Here is a 17,818-nt window from a genome sequence, read left to right as displayed (position 1 = left end):
TGTCTCTCATGAGTAAATAAATGACATCTTTAAAAAATAAAAAAAAATTTAAAAAATAATAGAAGAAGCCTTCCCTGGAACTGGTGTCAGTCAGAATTCCGACACACTTAGATGTTCTTTTCCCAGTTCCAGTTTTGGGGGAGAAATTTGGGAAAATGCCAGGATCTGAGCTAGCATTTCTAGTTGTTATTTGAACAGCTGTTACATGTACAGCGAATAGCTGTTTGATTGGGTTTCTTAGAGCTACTCTTGATACAAGGCAATGAGGCAACAGTTTACATTAAATTTGCCCCAAATTCAAGTTACTCTACTTTGCATAAGCCAAGAAAAAAAAAAAAGGCAATCGTCTGGCAACACTGGCAAGAGTAATTAGGGATTCTGGAAAGATCTCTTCAAAGAAAATATGTGAGGAAGGGTAAAAGAAAAATCTCTGTCATTATTTTGGAAAAATGAGAATTTCCAGACTGAATTTCTGAGACATTTCTAGTTATTCCTTCTTCAGCTACCTATTTTATTCTTGATGAAACTAAGCTTTCAGTGGATAAAGTAGCTTATTGAAAGTCACATGATCAAGCTGTAGAGCTGAGACTAGATCAAGCTTATGGTCCTTGCAAACAGACAGCCTGCCAGCCGTGAACTCAACGTTCACAGCAACCCGGCATAGTCAGTACCTGAACAGTACCTTTCATGGCCGGTGGTGTGTACACGCTCTGCTTCCTTTGCTTCGGGGATGCATTTTGTGACTGTGGACAAAGAGAAAAGAGGAAAAGTCTTATTTGAATAAAAATTAGCCCTATGAGGGAGATAAGCTTTGTGCCACATTTCAAAGAGCTTTCTGATTCCCCTTTGTTATGAAATACAACTCAAATCAACGAGAAATTATACACATGTTCGCTGATAGCACTGTTTTAAGAGATATATAAAGCTACTTTATCAGAAAACCCTTCATCCCTTGCAGTCTTGAAATTACTCTTTTACTCACTTCATAGCATTCATTTATTTTTAAAAGAAAAAAGAAAGAGACACCAATCCCTTTTGTTTGAGAGAAAAATCGTAAGTGCCAGAACAAAGTGTACTCCAAAAGCTATGTCCATGGGATAACTATACCTGCTCAAAGGATTTTTGATTGGTTCTGCATAGATAATGAGGGTCTTCAGTAAGTGATACCAGTTTGTAAACTTCTGGAATTGACATGTTCAGTCTATCTTCCCCATTTACTTGGAATTACAATGTGGAGATGATATTCTCTTCTTTTTTCAAAAGATAAATAAGTCCTTTCCTAACCAAGCTGCTGCATAACACTCTTACCTATGCACACGAGACCAATAAGACTCTCTTCTTACCGAAGAGAGAATGTTTGCATTAAAAATTACAAAAATTGCAACACAGAAACATATTTAGAGGCCAAAACAACAAACTATTCATATATATGTGATACATATATTATTTATTATGATAAAATACATATACACCATCTATACCCCAATCAGATTATGTCAAAGATTCCTTTTTAATCGTGTGTTGATTTATATTTCAATGTGGCAAAGGTAGGGGTCTTCGTCAATGAGTTTTAGTATCTAGAGCAATTATTTTTACTTTGACAAGGTCAGGTATGAATAGTTACAAGACACTTTTGGGGAATTATTCTATGCTTTGGGAATTTTTCTAGGTGTATTGGAAAGAATATACAGAGTCTGAAAAACTAGAAGCTGTTTCAATGACGGTAAATAGAATTTAAGGTATCTTTCCTTGTACATACTAAAGCTTATTTGCCTTCAAAGGTATCATCAAGATATAGACATTTGCTTGATGCAAAAACAATATATTAAAAAGTAAAAAAAAAAAAAATTTCAACCAAAGAGTTGTCAAATCCGTATCAACCAAACAAATGGTATGAGCAGATTTCTTCAGAATAGAAGGTCTTAGTACCACCAGTTTATTATGTTAAACATGTGGATGGTTGATATTTCTGGCGTTCCCTTACTGTATGCAGTCTCATCTGGTTGATTTCAAGAAGCAATCATTTTGGGATTTCTTGTATATTTCCATATATACATTCAAAGATCAAGTAGAAAATTAATCCTACAGGAAAGTTTGTTTAGCAACATGTAGTAAAACTTACTAAGCAATAAAAACTGCTTTATATGTATGAGTTCTGTTGTCAAAGTATTTCAAATACACAATCTCATTAAAGTTTTAGAAAAGTCTCAAAGAGATACTATTCGGTATTTTGTTCTCTCTACATTTTCCTCTGGGTATTGCTCTATGATTAATGCAGCCATGGGAATTGGCTAATATGTCTGCACACTACGTGATAATTGTTCTATTCCTGAGCATGAGTTTACTTATGTCCTTGTATTCAATTTATCCTACATTGTCAGCTGCCCTAGCCTCCCCTGGTTCCTATTTTCCATAGGAACTCTCCTCTGAACTCCTACATGCGTATGTGAACCTCTGGCCTCGGGGTCTGCTCGTGGCTTCACAGACCAGCAGACCCTTCCAGGGATGCCCGCTCCCCAGCTTCTTGCTCCAGGATCCGACTTTGGCTGGCCCTGTCTGTAGTTGGTCATAAACAGCTAGTCACTAAGTTGGACATATCAATACCATATCTTGCCACTAAAAGCAATGGTTTATCCTACCAGTTTTTTCAGGGGTTGGCATTTCGTAGGTTGACAACCAAAGTACCATAGGGGCAGAGATCTAATGACCCCATTTCGTTGTTTCTTTACTCAGGAAAAGCAAACCAGTTTTTACATGACATATTTTTATAAAATATTATACCTAACTAATCGTGTTTGTAATTAATTTTTAATGAACACCTATTTATACAAAATATAAGAAAACTTACTTCAGCTTGTGTGTTGGTCACCCTCTTGTCATCTATTTCTGCAAGAGAAGTGGATATAATTCGTTAGAAAATGGGTTTCATCTTTATAATATGCATATTAACATTTGCAACAATTTGATAAAAATAATTTAATAACTGCCTCGTGTTTCTTTTTAAAGATTTTATTTACTTATTTGACAGAGAGAGAGAGAGCATGCATAAGCAGGGGGAACGGCAGGAAGAGAGAGAAGCAGGCTTCCTGCTTTGTAAGGAGCCCAATGTGGGGCCCAGTCCCAGGACCCTGGGATCATGACCTGAGCTGAAGATGACCTGAGCCAGAGGCAGATGCTTAACGAACTGAGCCACCCGGATGCTCCACCTTGTGCTTATATGACATCTGTGGCTTAGAGAAAGGGGGACAGAAGATGGTTTTCTTCTGAGATAGCCTTTTCCCTAAGCTTTAAAAAAAAAAAAAAAAAAGGCAGATAAAAAGAAAAAAAAAAAAAAAAAAAGGAAAGGCATCCCTTTTGAAATTTCAAATTGCCCTCCTTCCAGTAATCCAGAAAGGAACCAGGGAAATGGCCCTTGAACCAACTGTTGGTGCCACCAACCTCGCAGTGTTAAGGCGTAAAACAATCTCCTCTGTGGATCTTGCTGCCAATCTACTCACTGCAGCTTGTCAGATTTCCTCAAGTTTTCCACTAAGCTGAACAAAGCTCCTTTTCCATTCCGCTCAGTCACTCAGACTCTGAGAAGCCCTTTTTCTATATGTCTCTGGAAAGAATCAGTTACCCTGTCAGAAATCTTCCTTATGACAAAGCAAGGGAAACATGTACCCTGCCTGGGGGAGGAAGAGCTGCTCACATGCTGCCCTTCGACACAAGCAGGGCCTGCAGGGCTGAGTTTCTTTCCTCCCTCACTTACTTTCCTTGGATCCTGATTTTTTTTTTTTTTAATATATTTACACATGTATTTGACTTCCTTTAAAAATCTGTCCCTCTCTCATCTGTACTGCAGGGGCTGGGTTTCTCCAAGTTTCAAGAAAATGAGACTTGGAGGGGCACATGTGTGGCTTAGACGGTTAATGGTCCCACTTCTGGTCTTAATCTCCGGGTTGGGAGCTCAAGCCCCAGCTGGGGCTTCAGCCTAGACATAGAGCCTGCTTAAAAAAATAAAATAAAAAATGGACTTGGAGACTGTTTTCTGCAACCAGACTGCAGCCAGCTGTGCGAGCCCCTGAGCGCCACGTGCAGGGCCGACGGCAGCACCAGCATCGGTACTGGAGGTGGTGGGGGAGGGCTCCCGCCCGGCAGGAGCAGGGGGAAGGCAGGTGCTCAAGGCTGCAAACCCCGAGCTACCTGCAGTCCCAAAGCCACCTGGCTTCAATCCTCCCGCACATGCAGCCGTGCAGGCCCCGACCTCCTTCGTCCCCCGCCTTTTAGAACGTTCGCGGCCCGGTGTCCCCGCGGCCCAGGGAAGCCTGCGGCCCTGTGGGGCGGCCGTGGGCGGGTCCCAGGATGCACGGCCCGGGCAGGGGCGGGGGCGGGGGCGGGGCCGGGGCCGGGGCCGGGCTTCCCGCAGCAGGTGACCGCGACCCTCCTGCCCTCGTCCTGCGTCTCCGCGCAGCGGGGCGGGTCCGAGCCCCCGGAGCGGATTCCGGGCGGCGGGAGAGCGAGCTGCGCCCAGGGGAGGCCTTCGGGGGCAAGAGAAGAGCCGCGGGTCGGGGCCGCTCCTGCATTTGGCTCCACCTTCACGCGCAGAGGAACGTGCCCGAGCGCGGGCCCTGCACGGGGGGGGGGGGGGGGGGGACCTCGAGGCCGCCGAGGCCTGCAGGTGGGGGCGCGTGCTCGGGCCGGGCGGGCTCCTGCGGGGCCCCCTGTCCGCCCGCGCGGGTCTCGCAGCTCGCCCCGTGCCCCCCAGCCCCGAGCCCCGCCCCAGCCCCTGCTCGTCCCGGTAGGCGACCCCGCCCCTTCCCGCCCGCGGTTCCGGCTCCACATCCCCAATTAGCAGCAGGTCCTACCCGATGCACTTGTGGGGGCGTCGGGGCCCGAGCGCTGCCCCGGAGTCGCCCCCAGCTTCGCGCTACCCGGCGGCCGGTCCACTGCGGCCAACCCCGCATGGGGTCCCCGGGGGAGGGAGGGGGCGGGGAGGGCCCCGGTGAGAGAGGGGGTGGGGCCCCCAGGTGAGAGAGGGGCAGGGGAGGGCCCCCAGGTGAAGGAGGGGGTGGGGCCCCCAGGTGAGGGAGGGAAGTGGGGGAAGGTCCCCAGGGTAGGGAGAGGGCAGGGAGGGCCCCAGGGGAGGGCGGAGGCAGGGCGGGCCGCAGGGGAGGGACAGGGCGGGGAGAGAGGGGGCGAGGCTGGCCCCAGATGAGGGAGGGGGCGGGGAGGGCCCACAGGGGAGGGAGGGGGCGGGGTGGGCCCCCAGGTGAGGGAGAGGGTGGGGAGGGGTCCCAGGTGAGGGAGGGACCAGGGCCCCCAGGTGAGGGAGGGGCCGGGGCCCCAGGGTGAGGGAGAGGGGTTGGGCCCCGGTGAGGGAGGGGGTGGGGCCCCCAGGTCAGAGAGAGGGGCAGGGGAGGGCCCCCAGGTGAAGGAGGGAAGTGGGGGAGGGCCCCAGGTGAGGGAGAGGGCAGGGAGGGTCCCCAGGTGAGGGAGGGGGTGGGCCCCCAGGTGAGGGAGGGAGCCGGGGAGGGCTCCTAGGTGAGGGAGAGGGGCGGGGGAGGGTCCCCAGGTGTGGGACAGAGGCAGGGGAGGGCTCCTAGTTGAGGGAGAGGGGCGGGGCGTGGGCCCTGGGGGTTAGGAGGAGGCCGGGGCAGGGGGAAGAGGCTGAGGGCATACCCGCCCCCTCCCCCTCGCAGCCGCCCGGTGGGGTCTCCCTACCGCCTAACTTAGGGGCCGAAGCGGAGAGCGTGAGCTCATGGCCCAAAAACTGAAGGAGGAGTTCAGCAGAGTAACTGGAAGGACAGTGATCGAGGTCTGCACTTGTGGATGTGAAAACACCGTATGCAAATTAAAAGGACTTCAAAACTCTAGGTATGGTATTTTTTATCGCATAAAGTATAGATGAACTATCTGGAGAGAGATGATAGAAAAATGCATGTGTATTCTTCTAGTGAGCAGGCATTACTTTTATAATGAAAAACTATATGTACCATGTGGATCTATAGAAACACAGGTATGTAGTAAAATTTCTAGGTAAGTCCACAGTACAGAACATTGGCGTTTCATACAGTAAGAGACCAAAACGGACAAGCAGCAGCACAACATAAATACATGAAATAAAATAAACTTTAAAAATGAAAATTAAAAAATAGACAAGCAGTTAGAATCACTAGTATTCGACACTATTATTTATGCTGAACTTGTATCCTGATCAGCAATATTTGGAAGTTATGGAACCTAATAATGAATTGACCCGTGGCTTGTACAGGGGTAGGCAGACAGGAGCTACTGGCTGGGGACAGCAATCACAGTTATTTGATAAAATCGCTGGAAGTATATTATATGGGTCATTATCAGACGGCTGTGAGTACAGTGGATGAAGCAGTTCTATCAATGCAAAATCTTTGCTGTCTTTTAAGTAAATATCAGCTATGATCCACTTTAACAGTGCCTCTTTGTGACCCACTGGATCGTTAAATGCCAATGTTTTGTTTTGATTGTTTTAAAGATCTATTTATTTATTTTAGGGAGAGAGAAACTCAAGCTCACTCCACCCTGAGCAGGGAGCCCACTCTGGGCTCCATCTCGCACCCTGAGATCATGATCTGAACTGAAACCAAGAGTCAAAGGCCTACCCAATGTGCCACCCAGCTGCCCCGGCCCCTACTGTTTCTTAATATTTTATTTATACCTTAGGAGTTGAGAATTCAGCCCAGGACTCAGAACCTATTGTTTTAAGAGCAAAATGGTGTCCAGTCATTCACCTTTGTGCTTTTTAACTGTCTGTGTAACACACTCTAAAAGAGTGTCTTTCTAGGGCAACTGTGTGGACGTTACTCGTTGCATAATTCAATGAAAAAAGGCTTTTATTCTTCTTGGTTAGTTTTTCTTATTAGTATTTTTCTTGAACTGATTAGGTTAGCCAGATAAGTCTTTTTTAAAAAATATAGAATTGTATTCTATAGTATAAGCCTGTTTTGCATGATTCCAAAATAGCTTATATTGCTTTTCTATTATGAACTTTTGGGGAGTTTCAAAAAAAGAAACATAAATTACTTTTTGTTTAGAATTCAAACATATGGTTTTTTCCCACTTCACTCATTTGGGACTTGTTCTCATTAGTTGACAGAAATATCGTCTATTTTAGTCTCCTGATGAAAATTATAATTACGCATTAATTATATGATCAAATGATCATTTTACTTTACTGAAAATATTAGCACATGATAAGAAAAACTGCATATTTTGTGATTTCAGTCATTTCACACCAAAAGGCAAAAACAAATAACTAATCCTAAAATATGGTAGATGATTTCAGTCATTTCACACCAAAAGACAAAAACAAATAACTAATCCTAAAATATGGTAGATAATTTCCTTCCGTCAATTTACAAAATTGCAGGTTGAAGCAGCGAAGCAACATTCTGCTGTATTGTTGCAATGATCTCACATTTGTTTTATTGATGTGGGAGTGTCCCTGGGCAAAGTAGTGAGGCCAGTCGTCATCCAGTCCAATGGAATTCACTACAATAGGATTGAATTTCACGAAACCACCACTATTGTGTGTGATGACAAGTGTCTCTCTCACACACACACCCCACCTAGATTATTTTATTTATCAAGGCATTCCTTTGGCATTATCTACACATAACTACACAGACCCGGCTAGAGCCAAATATGCCTGCTCAAATGGGAGGAAGGAAATTGAGATTTTCCAATATCCTTTTCTTTCTATGGCAAAGGCTATAGGTTTGTTTTCACTAATTCTTATTTCATCTGACCAATTTCGCATGGAGCCAGAAACTTAAAGCATATGCAGAACTTTAATTATAGATACAATTTTTTTTTTTTTAGATACGAATTTTGAATTGCTTTCGTGGTCCGTGAGTCTTACTCACTTGATCCAGTGTGTACACTCCATCATTTAAGTGCAATGTGATAGATTCCGTTTCCAAAGCTTTTCTTCTTTGTAGCCGTCGCCATAAAAACTATGCTTTAATCTGTTAGTTGCCTGCGACTTTGTTGGAATAAGATTAAGAAAAATCAGATTCTCTCATCCCTGTTGTCTCTACCAAAGGAAGGTTCAGGAATGTACACTGGAATGGCCTCTTTTATGTGTCTCTTTGCCATCCACATTGAGGTTTCTGTTGGATTGTCTCCTTATAGGGACACTTAAAATTGTTACTTCGTATTCTAACTAGTACGTACTTCTCCACTTAGGAAGAGGGCTATAAAGTCAAGTGAAAAGAATTCTAAAATCCGGAAAAACCTTGCGTATAGAACCTTCATATTCTAGTTGGTCATCATACCGTGACACCACCAAGCTTTTTGATTTGTAGCTTTATTTGACTGTGTAGGTTTATGTGACTGTCTACGTTACATTAACAAATATCTGCACTGAATATGTGGGTGAAAATGGACTCAGGGTTCTTAATTTCCTATCAATTAAATGTTTCATTGTATGTGTAATAAAGTGATCCATTAACTTACAGCACTTTCCATGACTTTTATTAATAACTGGAAGAAATATTACCTCTATTCCATACTAAGCAATCTAAGATAGTGCTTCTGCAGACAGATCCTTCTAAAGGCAGAGGTCATTGACACCTTTATACTTAAACTAGAATTACTCAAAATCATCCCTTAAAGTAAATCCTGAAAGAGACCAGACTAACTTCCTGGATTACCTCGAACCAAAAAAAAAGTAAAATTTTAATATATTTTGCTAAAATATTTGTTATAGTGTCACTTAATACTTTTTCTACCAAATTTATCATTAAAAAACATCAATCTATAATTGATGCATTATAGTTTTAAAAATACATAGTATGAATCATTGTATTATTACATTTTTAAAGTTTTATGAAATATTGACCATCCATCTTCACCAAACCTGAACTATTTCACATACATTTTTTATATCCAAAACCAGATGGCTTAAATATATTTGAAGAGTGGAAATAGATATGGAAAGGTCATTATTTGTCTGTCAACATTCACTTCTATATGCTAGTCAAATTTTTTTATTAAAAAATATTTTTACATGTCTTCTGAGGCAGTGAGACTCATCTGATGTATCTATAAGAATTCCATATGCCTTCACAGCAAAGTCTGAATTGAAAAATAGAGGTCATGTAAGTTTACAAGGCGTGATGACAAAATAATAATCTCTTGGCTGATTTTTCTTTTTACTTTTTAAAAATGTCCATCACTGGAAATACTGCAACTCATTGTGGTAATGATATTTAGTTACCAAGAAAAACCAGACTAGCTCTTATGAACATTACCACTTTTCCCTGGATAGTTCTGCACTGAAAAAGTCCCTCATTAAACCACAATATTCCAGCTGCCATAGTAAATATTACTAGAAGTTGATTTTTCACCTCTTCTACTAATCTACTAACAAGAGAGTAAAGGCAGCAGTTAGCACAGAGTTTACACACTAGCCAGCGTCTTACGTTATTATTCCTTTTTCTTAGGAACAGTAATAGCAAATTGAGCACAGAAAATTGTAGAATAAGTCTCATTCACGCACATGCTCTTTTTCCCATTTCTTTTTCTATCCTGTTGAGCTAGTGTTGGAAGGGAATTCTTCATCTTTTCTCATCAAATCCCTCAGTAAAATTTAAAGTATTCAGATAAGGATAGGTTATTTTTACATCCAACCTGTGTGTGTTGCTGGATTATGAAAGGCTTAGTTGTGGTTTTGTTTTTGTTTAAAATCAGAATGTACTTCCTTCTCCTTGGGAAGCTTCTCCGAACATTCAGAGAGAATGTTTTTGATTCTCTTCTTTTTAAAGTTAGCCAAGAGAAAAATATTTGACTGCTATAATACAATCTGGTTGAAATTGCAGTAAAATGTGTTCTGGACTCATACTCAAGGCAATGTATGCAAAGCATACCAAAATTGATAAATGATGTGGAAAAAATACTTTAAAAATTTTTTGTAAAGATTTTATTTCTTTGAGAGAGAGAGAGAGAGTGTGTGTGTGTGTGTATGTGAGACAGAGAAAGCATGAGCAGTGGGGAGAGGTGGAGGGAGCCCAATGCAGGACTTGATCCCAGGACTTGGAGATCATGACCTGAGCCAAAGGCAGACGCTTAACCAATTGAGCCACCGAGGTGTTTGGGGAAAACAAAACAAAACAGCCTTCTACATTAAAATTTTTTTCTTTGAAATTTTCTCTCAGCTTTACAGTTGTTTTATACTCCATTTTATTATAAAAATATAAGTACTGGTTTACGGATGACAAGTGGACAGATATGACTAAGTGAGGCAAAATGAGTATTTATTTGGGCAAGGGCCTAGAATAAGATAACTAAGCAAGGCTGTGGGGTCAGTGCATGACCTAGTACCAGAGTGTGACACTGATCAGAGAACCAGTGAGGGAGACATCTGAATAGCCCAGAGGTACTGTGACAAGCTAACATATGGACAAACAGAAGTTTGCAGAGTTTCATGTGTAGAGGCAGCAGTTTTATACCCAGAAGACCAACCTGGGACAAAGTCAGCAGATAGAGTAGAATTCTGAGAGGCAATTCAGTCCTAAAGACCAGAATAGGGATTTCAAGTTATAGTAGAAGCTGGCAGGGTCACATAGCTGGGAAAGATCAGCTTTCATGGAACTAAGCATTAAGACCAGGGACACAGCCATGGACAGTCTGGGCTGTTAGAGAATGGTTGCCAAGAGACAATAGAAATCACGGGGGATAGTCAGAGCTAGGAAAGTAAGCAGAACAACAACAAAAAATACTACTTTAATATTAAAATTTGAGGTTTTGCTTGGGGTAGTAGGTACCAGTTCACAGCAGGCCAGGGATACCGCTTATTAGAACGAGAAAAGCAAGATCAATTGCAGAATGCGTCAAGACTTGCAGAGCAAACTACCTCTGTATTTTGTATACAAAATGTATTCTATAAATGTGTCAGAGACATTTCAGAGTGAGAGGATGACAAGTCCTATTTGGCCCCTGGGAGAGGCCACTGTAGGGAAACAGAGAATCCAGAGATTTTGGTGATTGTGTGGGATGAGGGTAACAAAACTAAAGACTTGCTCAGTGTGTCTTCAGTTTTATGTTCCACTCCTTGCTTAATAAAAGGGTGTCATCTGCCCTGGCAGGGAAGTGGGATAACTATCCTAGATTCTTAGTGTATTTTCATTCAGCATTTCTTCTTTAATTTTCCCTAGCACTAATTTGTGGGGAAAAAAATTAATTCTCTTCTGTAGAGGAGTAGCAACAGAGGAAAGCAATTTATAGTCATCTTTTTGAGGTGCCTTAGAGATTTCATCACCAGGACATTGGTGCTATCTTTGACAGCCTCAGAAGGAATTTGCCATCAGATCTCTAAAAACAGCAGTGAAATCTAAATGGTCACATTTCAGTAGATTCTCTATTTTGGTATCTCACATATTTGAAGGTAGAACATCTTTCTTTCCAGAGACCCTTGGATCACAGCCGTTGACGAGATCATCTAAGGCTGTGCAATACGGGGAAGGGCAGAGTTAAAGACAGACATTCTATAGATGGCTTCAGGTCTACTAGTTCAAGAACAATCGCTGACCCACGAGGCTTCAGAACTGAATAAGATAAATCAGATGCAAATGAAAGAAATCATCTTGCATGGCTCAGCTCTTCATTTTGCATGTGTCATTACCTTGTGGTTTTAGCAGTGTGGCGTAGAACTGGTCCCTCTAAAGTGCCAGAGAAATCTATCATGTATTTCTTACGTAGAGTAAAGGACTAGAATACTCACCACCTCTTTTTAGTAGAGCAATGCAAAATCTCCTAAGACTGCTATAGCGAAGCCTCTCTTCTGACTTACTATCAAACTCTCCACTTTTGAAAATGAGCTTTAGTCAGCAGCCTTTTTGCCGAAAGCCTGCTGGGCTCTGTTGGAGGCCTATCATTTGGGGCTGTGAGTTAGGCCACTGGGCAGTGGTTTCAGCTGTGTTTTTCTTTGAGCGCTTAGATTTAGTCAAAACTAGGGCCCAAATTAAAACCACCAGAGCAATGAATTTATATGCACTGGAAAGGGGACATGGGGAAAAGAAGCAAACAGTAGAAATAGTTTCATCCTGTTGTGCCAAGATTCACACAGCTGTATTGTTCCTTCAATATTATTTGTGGCTTTCCACTTTTAATTGATAGAAGTAGAAACATAACCCCATTACCATATAGGTTTTTTTTTTTTATCTCTCAGAGCCCCCTACAAAATGGTTCACTTTAGATGAGAATCAACTACAAAGTGTTTTATTTGGAAATAGTGAAGGAGATGACAAGGAAAACAAAATGGATCGTGTTGGTTTATTAAGGACTCTCAATCAGCAATTGTCTTGTGAGAGAGGCTTGAAATCTTCCAAACTACTTTTATGTTTATTTTTCATCATTTCTGCTGCCACTTCCACACACAGTAAAAGAAGAACAGAAAAGTCAGATCACTTAAAACCTCAGAAGTCTGCTTTTCATTAGTATTCTTCATTTTTATAAACTTGGTTCCTCTTATAAAACATATTTTATCCTACCACAGAACCAGCTTACATGAGGGCCAGAGAACTGTTGCATCATCTTATCAATTGTGATTTTCAGTGATTGGTAAAGTTTTTCTGCCTTTTTGGAGTTTGAGTTTTGCACATTTATTCCAGAAAAAGAAATTGGTTCCTTTAATACATGTTTTATTATTTTTTTTTCAGGAGGGGATGGGGAATGATATTAGCTTAATCACTCATACTTGTTTTAGTAATTCTAATTTTTAAGAATTCTATCTACTTTTCATGGAATTACCTGAAGAACTGATTATGAATTATACTTTTTATTTTTGCATCAGTTTTATAGATATATTTAAAATTAATTATCAGATGTTTCAGGCAATGTGGACAACCAATCAAGTCATTGTTTAATGAGCACCTATCTTCTCACAATGTGCTATATGTCATTTTGACCTAATAAACTTAAAACATTAGAATTTGAATAATTCAAGTCTTAACCAATTTAAAACACTAAAATTTCATTATTTTATCACATATTACAAAGAGATGCTTAGTAGAGACCCCAGAAGAAGCCCTATAACCAGGCGCCTTATAAGTAGGAGTATGAGAAGTGACTGAGGTGTACATAAGAACATTATTCAGAGGTCAATCACTTGAACAGTAATGATAGAAAATTTTGAGGAAATTTTGAGAACTTTAGAGATGGGTCTGAGTGGCACTGGAGTTGGAAAAGAATTTGTTGCTTAGCAATATTTGGAATATTTAGTATATTTAGTAGTCTTTTCACTCCATAGAATATTTCCTGTCTTTTTATATTGGCTGCCAAAATTGAATGACTTATTAGCTCTGCTTTGCAACTTGCATCAGTCATCGGAGAAAATGTAATAGTTTCCATTTGTAAAAAAGATGATGGAATATAAAGGTAAACTTCTATAAGTGTTTCCTCATATCTCATAAGTTCAATTCCTTGAAATGATTATTCAACTTGAAATTATGATCAATGTATTTCTAGCTTGAATTATTAGTTCATAATTTTTGAAGGCCAAGTTGGAGCTACAGTTCATGCACACAAACTGACAGGCAAAGCTAAATTAGGCTTCAAGAGAGTCTTGTGAAACCAACATAAGTGGACATTTGATAGTTTTGGGGCTTCTCTACCTTTGTCAAACTACTGAACTACAAGATTTCCTATTTAAGTCAGATTCTTATTTCTTAATCATGCTATTTGATATCCTTCACTGAAAAACAGTTAAATTTTTTTCCAAACTCTTTTGTGTTTCAACTGTGTAGACACACCTTTGTGAATTTCAAAATAATTTTATCTGAGTAATTCTACTAATGAGTAGACCATTGTAAAATGACACAAAGTAAAGCAACAACTCCTTTTAATGAGAATTTTCTATAACAAAAGGCAAATGTCCCTGTTTTTAGTTGTAAATGGAAGACATATTCATAAAAATTACAAAGTGTCATTCTATACATTAAGTACACATGAGTATCTATAAACAACATGATAATATTTTCGTGGCTTAATCAACTGAAAGCAACCTATCACTGGTGGTAAATATGTTTCTCTCAGTAACGGAGAGAAGGGTCAGTAGAGCTAACTTTAAAGTTCTACTTGACATAACTTTTTGTAGAAAAAAATCTTAAAAGTCCAGGAAAATATAGAAGTTAGCTTTTGTCAGTAGATCATCTATAAACACTTACCTCACATTGTAAGCAATATTTTTCAAGAAAAGATACTTTATTCATTCAGTTTTAAAGATTGAAGGAATTAAATATCTGTGTAATTAGGTTCTCTTTTCAACTCTGGGTATTTTACCTGTCTTGGAAACCTTAACCTTCATGCTGTTTCTCAGTTTTTTATCTTTTTGTTTTTGTCTCATATATAGTTTACTTGAGGACTTCACAGGATAGAAAGCAATGGCTATTTATAGTAGATACATGGAAGAACTATTAGAGGAAAAAGTACTATAATCAGATATTACTTCAATATGTTTAGCACCAAGGTCAGAGAAGACAACAGAAAAAAATCATGTGTGTGTCAGGAGGGAAAATAAGCTTTATATTTATTTGTATAAGTCTTAAAACATTCTTTCTTATGAATGGTGATATAAGAGGAAAATTAAATGAAAACACATACTTAAATGCAGTTTATAAGTTATATGATAGATTATGATTTTTAGAAAGCTGGTCATCAGGGATCTAAAATGCATCTCATGTTAACAATAGTTTATTGCATGTATGATATGTGTAGGGCATCCATGGGATCTAACCTTTCTAGAGAAATTAAACTCTATTGAAATTAAAGAAACAACCTCAGTATGATAAATAAAGGTTGTCATAGAGGAAGTACAAGGTGAAGTAAAAGCATATGTCAAGGGTGTCAAAATTAGTTTTGGCGGAGCCAAGAAAGACTTCTTAGAGGAAAGGGCATCTAAGCTGACGTGGCCAGCAAAGCTAGGTGGGATAGGGAAAGTTGATGAGACAAGAAAGTTGGGTGGGTTAGGACTGGGGAGGAGAAGAGGTTTTAGTTAAAGGAAACAATTTATGGGAATGTCCTGAGGTGTGAGAGAGCATGACAATTTTTTGGAAATTGAACAAAACTCAGATATTGGACTGTAGAATGCCAGGGTTAGGTTCAGAGAGAAGAGGGTGAAGGCTTAAGAAAGAGCTGGATCATTTGTGGTTTTGTAATAATATGAAGAAGTTTGGAGTTTATTCTAAAGTGATGAGAAACCACTGATGGAGTTTAAGCAGAAAAAGGCATGATCAGATTTCCCTTGTAGAAAAATTGTTCTTTTGTTTTTTAAAAGATTTTATTTACTTATTCACAACAGACACACAAAGAGGCAAAGATATAGGCAGAGGGAGAAGTAGGCTCCCTGTGGGGAGCCCAATGTGGGACTCGATCCTGGAACCCCGGGATCAGCCCCTCAGCTGAAGGCAGATGCTCAACCACTGAGCCACCCAGGTGCCCCTAGAAAGATCGTTCAGACACTCCATGTGGAGAATAGTTTGTAGGAGTCTATTTGGAAATAAGCTAGTTCAGCTAAGAAGGTGTCCCAGTAATTGCTGTGATGGAATATGATGATTTGAATGAGGTTAGAGAGATGCTTAAGGGAAAGAATGGACTAGATGTGGGAGGGGAGTGACAAAGGTGGAAAAGGGAACCACATATTACATCAATTTCTGGCTCATAACTTGAGTATTCATGAAATGGTTTATTTTGAGGGACTTAATGACCATCAAAATGAGAAGAGTTCAGAAACTGTCACTCTTAGAAGTGAAAGCAAAGTAAAGGTACAGGTCTGGGAGTCATCAGCATCTAGGTGGTCTGTGATGCCAGGGGAAAGGCTGACAATGCACAGAGAGAGAGGGTGGAAAACTAGGGAAGCTGAGGGCCCACATGACAACCCTAATAACAAAGTAAAAGAGGTAGGCTGGGGAAGACATGCCTGTAAGATGGAGGAGCAGCCAACGGGTAGATGGGGAAACTTCGCTGGTGATGTATATGATTTAAGTCATTCTTTAGAATGGTCATGAATTTGTCCTGGGTCATTCATTCCACTTTTAGACTCCTGGCATATGTGTAAACTGCTTACACAAGGCTTGTCGTCTAGATAACTTGTATTATACTCTATCTGGGCATATATATAGTAAAAATAGATACTGTGTTGATCTTTTTCCTTTTTGTCCATGTATTATGCTTGATTTCAGCATGAATGGCGTTGTAGCAGATACTTTTTTGCCTATTTTTTGCTTCTAATTAAAAATTCAGCATATTTGAGAGGGTTAAGTGCAATAGCCATATTTCAGACTTTTTGAGCAGGTTTGGCAAGAGGTCAGGGATATCATAAGACTTGTTGGAAATCAGTTCTTGTAAAATAAAATGTTGGTGGTTTGAGAAAATAATTCAGGAACAGATGGATCAAATTTACTTCCACACACATGAATTTGAATATGAAGTGGTTGACCAAATGCATTTTGCACTCATCTAAACATAACTCCGTGAATATAGAATTTTAAAATGCTGATCTATGTGTTCTTTTACTTCTAATATTTGGCCATCATCATTTACTAGTTAATTTCCTTCTTTGATTTCTCTGGAGGCTCAGTATTTGGAGTTGCATACATAATTTAAAGAAGAAAGTACAAATCAAAACTATAGTAAAGTATTAGCTCACACTTGTTAAAGTGATTATCAAAAAGACAAGAAATAACCAGCACTGGTGGGGATGTAGAGAAAGCGGAACCATTTCTGTAAGGGTTAGTGGGATTGTAAGTTGAGAACAGTGACTCTGGAAAACTGTGTTCCTCAGAAAATTATAAATAGAACTAAATTATAAATAGAACTAAATGGTACCATTGCTACTATCCAGCAATCCCAGTACTAGGTATATATCCAAAATTAATGAAACCACAATCTCAAAGAAGTGTCTGCACCCCCATGTTCACTGCAGCTTATTCATAAGTCATGACCTGGAAGCAACCTTTGTGGATGGATGATTATATCAAAAAAGTGACTATATACATTCATATATATAATGCAATAGAATATTATTCAGCCATAAAAAGAAGAAAGTTCTGCCCTTTGTGACAACATTGATGGACCTTGAAGGTATTATGCCCAAGTGAAATGAGTCAGATGGCACAACAAGGGTGATTGACTGCTCTTCTGTGAGGGCGCCCTGAGGAGTGGGGGACCTGAACTTTCAGTTCTGGGGCTGAAGGGTGGGGCACCACCTAGTGGAGGCTTGAGCTTACACCAAGCCCTGCCCACCCCCCCCCCCACCCCCGCCCTGTACCCTGGCCTGCATTTCCACTGAACCAAGTGAGCCTGAGAGTCAGTGTAGCAGGCCCTTCCCCCAGAAGACCAGCAAAAACAACTTGCTCACACCAAGTCAACTCACCACGGAGTGCTGCAGTTTCCACTCTAAGGAAAACAGGATATAGCTTCTTTTTTACTCTTATTCTTTACTTTTTATTATTTTTGCAATTCCCTTTTTAAAAATTTTTATTATTTTTCCATTTTTATATGTATATCTTGTATGTATGCTTCTGTTTATTTTCATAATATATATTTGTATGTATGTATGTATTTTGGAATCTAGATTCTTTTAACAAGCAGACAAAAACACCCAAGATCGAGGGGTATTTTTTGTTTTGGGGTTTTGGGTTTTTTTTTTCTCCTTCTTTTCTTTTCTGGACAAAATGATGGGATATAGAACTTCACCTCAAAAGAAAGAACAGGAAGTAGAGCTCAAGGCCTGGGGTTTCATCAATACAAATGTAAGTAAGATGTCTGAACCAGGATTTACAAGAATGATTATAAGGATACG

The 17,818-nt window shown here is 40.4% G+C and overlaps 1 protein-coding gene across 3 annotated transcripts in view; it reads right to left on the bottom strand.

Annotated features, from left to right (window-relative positions):
* Nucleotides 1-17,818, bottom strand: part of PPP1R1C (protein phosphatase 1 regulatory inhibitor subunit 1C) — a 118,219-nt gene that overhangs the window by 61,968 nt on the left and 38,433 nt on the right. For all 3 annotated transcript variants that reach the window (XR_012000346.1, XM_072752102.1, XM_026018400.2), the window contains exons 3-4: nt 2,849-2,886; nt 683-743 (exon numbers count right to left, since the gene is read on the bottom strand). Coding sequence is in view for 2 of the 3 variants with exons in the window: in XM_072752102.1 (XP_072608203.1) it covers nt 683-743; nt 2,849-2,886 (99 nt within the window). In the remaining variant the exon portion in view is untranslated. The remainder of the gene's footprint in view (nt 1-682; nt 744-2,848; nt 2,887-17,818) is intronic.

The sequence above is a fragment of the Vulpes vulpes genome, chromosome 3 (assembly GCF_048418805.1).
Source record: "Vulpes vulpes isolate BD-2025 chromosome 3, VulVul3, whole genome shotgun sequence".
Taxonomy (NCBI): Eukaryota; Metazoa; Chordata; class Mammalia; order Carnivora; family Canidae; genus Vulpes; species Vulpes vulpes.
Note: the sequence above shows the minus strand (reverse complement) of the source record. Positions and strands in the feature narration are given on the sequence as shown.